The sequence below is a fragment of the Lipomyces doorenjongii genome (assembly GCF_038497915.1).
Source record: "Lipomyces doorenjongii strain NRRL Y-27504 unplaced genomic scaffold V1508scaffold_195, whole genome shotgun sequence".
Classification (NCBI taxonomy): domain Eukaryota; kingdom Fungi; phylum Ascomycota; class Lipomycetes; order Lipomycetales; family Lipomycetaceae; genus Lipomyces; species Lipomyces doorenjongii.
In genome coordinates this window covers 469-9,098 of record NW_027118262.1, presented here as the reverse complement: position 1 = coordinate 9,098, position 8,630 = coordinate 469, and the positions used below count along the sequence as shown (strand labels likewise).

At 47.4% G+C, this 8,630-nt stretch overlaps 2 protein-coding genes across 2 annotated transcripts; one reads left to right on the top strand and one right to left on the bottom strand.

Moving 5' to 3' along the window:
- The first annotated feature begins 748 nt into the window (after window positions 1–748).
- V1508DRAFT_95203 (major facilitator superfamily domain-containing protein) lies at window positions 749–2,704 on the top strand. Its single transcript, XM_066943122.1, has 2 exons — window positions 749–1,558; window positions 1,612–2,704. The coding sequence occupies exons 1-2, from the start codon at window positions 918–920 to the stop codon at window positions 2,552–2,554; spliced, it is 1,584 nt and encodes a 527-aa protein (XP_066792042.1). The 5' UTR covers window positions 749–917; the 3' UTR covers window positions 2,555–2,704.
- Window positions 2,705–6,569: 3,865 nt separating this feature from the next.
- On the bottom strand, window positions 6,570–8,062 carry V1508DRAFT_378328 (NADP-dependent oxidoreductase domain-containing protein). Its single transcript, XM_066937622.1, has 3 exons — window positions 7,734–8,062; window positions 6,800–7,683; window positions 6,570–6,750 (listed from the first exon to the last, which is right to left on the bottom strand). Exons 1-3 carry the CDS (start codon window positions 7,800–7,802, stop codon window positions 6,714–6,716), a joined length of 990 nt encoding a protein of 329 aa, XP_066792041.1. The 5' UTR covers window positions 7,803–8,062; the 3' UTR covers window positions 6,570–6,713.
- Between the last annotated feature and the right edge of the window lie 568 nt (window positions 8,063–8,630).

Below are 8,630 nucleotides of genomic sequence, written 5' to 3'. Positions count from 1 at the left end.
CATAAATGCTCAAGCAATTAGTGAATCAATCTGGGTTTATTTTTAGCCTCACACCTTGCTGTACATAAGAGAGTATAGATGGTTAGATCTAGTAACTTATAGCAATAACAATTTCAATGCTTCTCGTTGCATGAGACGTCATCTCCACATACAGTATTGGAAGAAGTCGGCTGCCATGTTCAAGGTTATTTTTGTCCCTGATCGAAGAACGATTTGATCCGTGGGGGGCACGTAAATTTTTTATTAAAACTCTCACCCATTTATTCGCCAAGTGGTCCCCCCACTCATAATCTCCTGAAACCTAACCCAATAAAGCTCTAACCCGACCGTCTATCGACGAGTCGAACTCTAAATCGCACCCGGACAGAATGCTCCTGAACCATTATCAATTCCATTGAGGAGCAAGCGTGGGGGGCTCATAACGTGACTGTCGAGCGCCGCCCGCCACCCCACAAAGAAGCAGAACATGCGGGGCCTCCACTCATTTGCGGGGAATGAGCAGAATACTGATCTGCGCCACCGATGTACGACCCGATTAACCCACTGGTGACACCACACAGTCAGTCGTGAGATTTCCATGGGGGTGTCCCTTCAACGCCTTTGACTGTGGAATGGGTTCCGTCTATCAAGAATGTCCCCCATTCTTCTCTAGAGACATTGACAGGAACCTGTGGGCTGAATTAAACTAGCACTTACATAATTCCTAGTCCTCCACTACTACTAGCGCTACTTCTCCACCGCCAAGCTATCACCGATATTCTCCGCCAAACTAGTCAAAACGTGGGAACTTCGACGGCATAATATATAGCACTCATCTTCTCGTCTTCTCTTCTCATTCTCGTCACCAACAAACCAACTTTGCTCTCTCTCTCTATCTGTTTCTTACGCTCTCACATATCATATCAACATTCACAGAGATGACTTCTATCGAACTTGAAGTTAAATCTACCTACGACGCGGCAGGAAAACCTGTCGTCGCCCATGCTGATGATGCATTAGATGTCGTCGGCTTTAGTGAACGTGTGGAGTTGACCGACGAAGACAGCAAGAGAATTGTTCGCAAAACTGATAGGGTCATCCTCACCGTCCTAGTCTGGGTCTATTTTCTTCAAATCCTTGACAAGTCCGTTCTTGGATACGGTGCAACTTTTGGACTTCAGACCGACACACATCTTCACGGAAATGAATACTCCCTTATCGGATCCATCGCTCCTATCGCCCAACTAGCCTGGCAACCATTTTCGTCCTTCCTCATTGTTAAGGTTCCTCATCGAATCCTTATGCCTGCTCTCTGTCTTGGATGGGGTATCGCTCAGACATCGATGGCTGCATGCCACGATTTCAAGGGTCTTATGGCTGCTCGATTCTTCCTTGGATTGTTCGAGGCTGGTTGTCTTCCATTATTCAGTGTCATTACCAGCCAGTGGTATCGACGTGCAGAACAGCCAATCCGTATCGCCGCATGGTACGGCACAAACGGAGCCGCCACTATTATTGCCGCTGCTCTCTCTTACGGTCTGGCCCACATTAAGTCTAACATTTTGCAAGAATGGCAAATGTAGGTTGGATGATTGTGGCCGTGGTGCAAATAGATAACTAACTATATAATAGTATCTTTCTTTTCGTTGGTTTGGTCACAATCGTCTCATCACCCATAGTCTACTGGCGACTCGATAATGATATTCCTTCAGCTCGTTTCCTAACCGAAGAGGAAAAACCTCAGGCAATTGAACGTCTACGAGCGAACCAAACTGGTACCGGTAATCGTGAATATAAATTCAAACACATCACCGAGGCTGCCTTGGAACCGAAGACTTATCTCTGGATCGGCATGGCTATGCTGCTCAATGTTGGTGCTAGTGTCACAAACACTTTTGGACCTCTTATTCTCAATGGTCTCGGATTCGATAAATATACTACAACTTTGCTCAACATGCCTTTTGGTGCCATCCAGATCATCGTCATCTTACTTGCCAGTTACCTTGCTCAGAAAGCCCGAATTAAGGGTGCCATTCTTGCGGCCTTCATTCTTCCTGTGGTTGCCGGTCTCGCTGTTCTCTACGTCCTTCCTCGAACCCACAACGTTCAAGGTCCTTTGATTCTCGGATATTACTTGCTTGCCTTCTTATTTGGTGGCAATCCATTAATCGTCACTTGGATTGTTGGCAACACAGCCGGTACAACAAAGAAATCGGTTATCATGAGTGTTTACAATGCCGCCAGTTCGGCTGGGAACATCATTGGACCACTCTTGTTTAACAAAAAGGACGCTCCTGCATATCATCCCGGTTTACGTGGGTGCTTGGGCATCTTCATCGCCTTATTCTGTATTGTCTTTATCCAATGGTTCAATCTCATCTACCTCAACAGGTTGCAGCAACGCAAACGTGTCCGAAATGGAAAGAAGGCGCAGGTCGTCGATCATTCCATGCAAAGCCACTATCATGCTGCCGACGAGGGAAATGTCGAGGAGCAAGCACAAGTTCGGATAGGTGACAATGCATTTTTGGATTTGACTGATCGCGAAAACGATGAATTTGTATATATTTATTAGCTGTTAGATGTCAATGAAATTTTGTTGGTCTTTTGAGAGTTTGCACCATAGTTAAGATGTAGGCGATTGTGCCCTCACACCGTAGGCGACCTGCCCCGACACTGAGGAAGTAACATGCTGTTCAGGTGACTGAACCAATTATGAAAATCCATAATAATGAGCGTGAAAATTGAACATATCCCAGTTTCGGTCCACAATATAGCCATCGCCTGTAACTAGAACAACATTTCGTGCTACCAACATGCCACGTTCTCCCACTCCTCCGCCACCACCGGTCGACATTGAAGGCGAATTGGAATATGACGTGGATGAAATCCTCGATAGCTGTCGAAACCGGGATAGAACAGTCGACTATTTACTCTCGTGGTTGGGATGAGATGAACAGACGTGGGAACCGGCAGATCATTTGCCACTGCGTCGAGTTGGTGCATGATTTTCACCATCGTCACACGCGCAAACCTCGCCCCCCAACCCTTTGTGGAGGACTAGGGGTTGTGTCGGTCTCTTGGCACACGCCAACTCGGTTGAACGCACTCGTTTCAATGATCACAGATTCATGAGTACCGTGATACTCAACACCGGAGTCGCACCCCCATCATCCATTCGCTCTTGTGACTGCTGATATTCCGCTCGCTTGACATTCAATACGAGCCCCTCTCCGTGCCCCATCCAATCCCGCACGGGTCTCGGAAGATAGCCATGTGGCCTCCAAGGAACAGAACGTGGAGAGCGACCTGGCTTGGGCGGGTATCACGCAGACGGCGGTGCTAGCTGTCGTTGGGGCTTTCGCCTCTCGCTTTTGTTTTGCGTTTTCAAGGTTCAGCCTTTACATGTTCGTTATAGGTAATGCTCACCCCGACGGCAAGAGTGAGGAGAGGCGGATATCATAAGACCGCTGAACCCTCTTCTGGCTGATTAATGTAATTCTAAAACATTAATGTTATCCTAAAACACGTCTATATCCTTGCTCACCAGCTTTTCGGGTTAGTGGTTCCTACACCCAACCTTTACACATATCCATGAAGAGACATGTTAGCGTAGGGTATAGTCGCACGTACGTAATAAACGCCATAATCAGGAAATGCTTGCTTTCGACTTGCGATCTTTTTTTGTGCGAGCGCCACACTCTGCCCTCGCCTTCTATGGTCCAGGGAAAGTGAGCGACACATTCACTTTGTCACTCCGGAGACCTTCAGCAAAATGTATTCCGTGCGGGTCGGGTCGATTCCTTTACTCCAAGTGTCTCGACCGCCTGCCTCGATTGACGCATCTCTATGCGTCGCATCGCCCGGTCAACATTACCAACCATATTCTGAAAGCGCTGCTTCGTCCTCTTCGCAGTATCCTCTCGCCATGTCATCCGCAGGGTTCGTCGGTCAGCCCGATGAATACCTGCGAAACTGGAAACAACAAAGTCTGCTAACATCGCAGCGCAAAACTCCACATGCGGTCACTCAGGGAGCTGCGGCTTCGTCGTCCTATTTCCCAATGGGTTATAAGGAAGCTTTCAGTCAAAGGTACGTTGATATTCGATCAATATCTCACTTCATCACCGGAGGCTACAGACAACTTTCTCGATAGTGGTCCGGGATTCCCGACACAGCTGCCGAACTCAAGTTCCTGTCCTGTCTCACATCCCATAACTCACAACGGGGCCCGACGCAGCGACAGACCAGAGATATCGCGAGCCTTCCCAGTGCCATCGTAGAGGCAACAGATAGCCTCCAGGCGACAGATCATAGCCAACAAAGCGATGAATCTGTCAATTAGGTCAATGATCTGTACGGTCCCCGACTCTGGCTCTCCCGATGGCGGAGTTGAGTGGCAAAGATCGGGCATTGAACGAGTTTGCAGTCGAGCGAGTTAGGGAAATGCGTACCCTGAACCATCTAGTGTCAAGGAACCACGTCAATTCGGCAGACAAAAGAAACCTGGTACCCCGTACTGGTATGTCTTAACCAGCGAGCTCCACCAAATAGTACCGTTGTGGGACGACTTTGTCAATTCGTTGACAGTCAGGTTGATCGATTATTACACGAAAGGCTTCGCTGCTTGTGAGTCAGGACACGATGTGGGTCACACCGACAACAGCGCTAGGTTGTCTTGGAATCCGATCGGCTCAGGTTGTGCTCATTTCGACGATATGATAATCTATTTCCCCGAGAAACTTTGGCCGGATTATTTCTATGGGGACAGCATTTATGTATTCAAAGAGATCGTGCTCCACGTATACGACAAAGACCTTGGCGGAGGCTCACTTCGTTTTCTAACTATGAGTGCAAAGAAGAACAGCACAAGCAAAGCGAAACACAAAGACGGGTATAAATTCAGTCATTGCTCGTAATGGACAGCGTGCCGCGTGCGGCTGATCGTGTGGGGGGTAGTTCTTTGTTGGTTGCTCGGTGCGTTTGTTGTCTCGGTGTGTTTGCGTGTTCTTTTGTTGGTCGCTTTGCGTGTGGTTTGTTGCCTTGGTTGTTGTCTTCGTTTGTTGTGTGTTCTTGAGTGTGTTCTACGTGTACATAATCTAGTAGACGCCTGACAGAGATAAAAGGAGGGGTTTGTCCTCGCTGTCAGGTCAAGCACAAATTCCTGTATCCTTGAATTAATTGTTCACCACCACCGAAAACTACGAGTTTCCATTGTGAGGAGCGTTGGGACGATCTATACCGTCGTTTTGAGGATGTGCAGCCAAGCCAGGAAGCAGAAAATTACATGGGAACGAATGGTAATGCCAGCACCAATTCGGAATAGTTCTTGCTAGATTCGAACGACGCGGCCAAAGATGACACGAACCCAATTTTCTTTGTAGCGCGCTTCTCGAGCAGAGCGAGAAGCTTGGAAATTGACGAGCCCTACAGAAAATTTATATGACTGGATCAATCCAGATAGCTCTATGACTTTGCCTATACATAAATCTTAGGATAACCAGCTGGACAGGAATCCGACGGGTAGTTTTTATATGAACTCTGTATATATATATACAGAAGCTATACAGAATACTTATTCGCGAAAGACCTCGAAATGGAATTACGTATCTGCTCAAATGATCTGCGAATAATTCCGGAGGTCAATCAAGTGTTTCTATATGCCAGTGGTGTGAAATTGTCTTTGCGATAAGATGCTAATAAAGTAGGAGCGTTAGGTCTATTACGTTTACGATAATGTAACGAAGTAGGGGATTTAACCCCAGTCATCGCGTATCGCCAAATTGGTCCTCAAACTATTTACGACAAAAAGTTCAGAGGCATCGCTCCTATGCCCTGAGCGCTGAGGATGTGACAGAGAATGCAGTCTCAGCAGCAAGGAGATTGCGGCATCTTTGTGTCAAGCGAGAGTGATGCATCAGTGAAACGAAGTAATAAAAGATTCATTTTGCGACTCTGCACCGGCCTGGGAGAAGGCGGCGCAAATCATCGTATAAATTATGTCGCTGCGAACTATTCACGCCGTCAGTGTCTCTCGGATTGCAGTAATAGAATCGTCAGGAAGCTTTCCCTCGTTGGTTATGTAATCTACAGCGTCAATAGTTTGAGAGTCATCTCGATCATCGTGTGCAAGCCGTCGCCTTGAGAAAAATGCTGCGCTTCTAAGAGACCTCATTCGGGCTCTATAAAACTCTGGCGGCGTGGCTCTACGCTTGCGCTTAATGAAGTCTTGCATGTCAGCTCACCTTCACTAACGCCGGATATTATGACGTAAACAGATTCGTATCGTACGAATATCTACTTCGCTGGTCCCAAAGACAAATACTTGGTAGTTGGGCCCCATGAATCTCCTAATAATATTACGGGAGATGTTATTGTTAAGCTCACTCTTAGCCGCACAGGTGGTGGCTTAGTAATGAATTGCCGAACCAAGGAATCTCACTCTGATGACTATGTCCTCTGCGTTGCTATGTGTCTAAACGGATTTCAGTCTTGTAATTTTTTACAATGATGGACAGCTTAAACCGAACTAATGGGGGGTCACAGGATTATGTGTAAAACCTACGAATTTGTGCCGCAGTGTTGGAGCTTCGGATATGAGTATTTCATAATTTGACGTAATATATATCTCTCACTGGCCCTGTTCGCCCCTTGCCAACTTGATCTCCAGTGAAGTTTTTGCTGCATACATCCTGTAGTATTGCGTGGGAAGTCAAGCCGCGATTGTCAATCATTTACTTCAACTCGGGAGTGTCAGCATAAAGATTATGTCTATATCAAATTCAGTACTAGCCACTGTACTCAAATCAAGGATACTCACGAGCTAGCGTAACGATCACCCGCAACGTCAGCGTTCTGAACAAACTCATTGATTTCATCAAGCTCCTCCTCCGTCAACTGGACATATGCCGCCTTGACATTCTCCTCCAATCGAGCGATCTTTGTAGTGCCAGGAATCGGGATCGCGCCCTTGGCAATCAACCAAGCAAGCGTCACTTGGCCGGGCGTAGCATTCTTCTTGGAAGCAATTTTCTTGAATACATCAAGCAATTTCAAGTTGGCGTCAAAGTTCTCCTTTTGGAAACGCGGCGCTGCCCGACGGTAGTCACCTTCAGGGAAATCCTCTGGCTTGGTGTATGCGCCGGTAAGGAAACCTCTGCTTAGGGGGGAGTAAGATACGACGGCAACACCAAGCTCCTTGCAGGCTTCGATGAGACCATTTTGCTCAGCCTCGACCGCGAAAGGCGAGTACTCAATCTGCACGGCCGCGATGTGATGGACTGCGCACGCGCGTCGAAGGGTCGCAGCAGAGCACTCGGACAGGCCAAGATACTTTACCTTTCCCTGCTTGACAAGCCCGGCCATAGCGCCGACAGTCACCTCGATTGGAAGCGATTGATCCATACGGTGTTGATAAAACAGATCGATCGTGTCGACGCCCAGCCGCTGCAAAGAGTCCTCGCATGACTGCTTCACGTACTCAGGCGAGCCATCGCTTGAGTAGTCAGGCTTGATGCCGAACTTCGTGCACAAAAAGATCTCAGACCGCTTGCCGGTCTTAGCAAACCATCGTCCAATGACCTCCTCGTTGTCGTTATAAAGCCGGGCAGTGTCCCAGAATGTGCAGCCGAGCTCGACAGCTTTGTCGAGAACAGCGAAGGCGGCTTCATCGTCAAGTTTGGGCTCGTAGAACGCGGAAATACCCTAGAGGTTTCGTGTCAGTGTGCATAGCAGTTAACACTGGCTAATCATACCATAGCACCGAAACCGATAGCGGTCACAGCAGGACCATATTTGCCCAACTGCGTTGTAGGAATTGCCATTTTAGCCAATTAATTACGAGTACTGATCGAGTCGCAACAAATTTTGCGGAAAGTAGTTGTGGTTCAATATGAACAATATATCGTAATATTCAATACAGTGTTAATTGAGCGGAGGATACGCTTCTATTATATCCTCAGGTCGGGCTCAGCTTCGGCGAGGAGTTATTTGTTAACCCCGATGAGGTCATCTGGTAAGCTAACGATTTGGAGCGCGTGAGGGAGCCTAACGCGCCCTCGCTTTCGAAGACTTCCAAGGCGCCTGCCGTATAGCAAATACACGAGTTCATTAAACCAAAGGGCCCCACCACCATTCGGCCGAGTAAGCCGCACTGCTACGCGGCCAATAACTTAACAAAGCGTAATTGCTATCCATTTTACTGCAAGCCGCACTGACAACCGAGAGAATCCTACGTTATTCTTAGAATGTTTACAACGTGCGGAATACTGATCACCGCTCAACTATTTATGCCTAATTAAGCGGAAGATCTATATATATTCTGGTACACACATAATCGCTTACATCTGAATTTATGATGTGTCATGACGAAGCATCTCCTCTCCTGGCTACCAAGCTGTCAGCCATTATGATGCGCTCCAGAGAAATTGCAGATTACTCTTGTCCTTGTACTTTATCGGCCGTTCACTGAAGCCGCACCACATCCAGCGTTAGCTTACTAATGGTGGATTGGCGACGAACAAACCATATGATACTTGCGTCAAGTTTCTCAAAATTAGGGTTTCCTAACAGAGATTGGCGCAGGCGACCCCACCTTGTATCAGTTCCTAAACATAACATTCATCTGAGAAAACATTGGAAATATTCGTTAT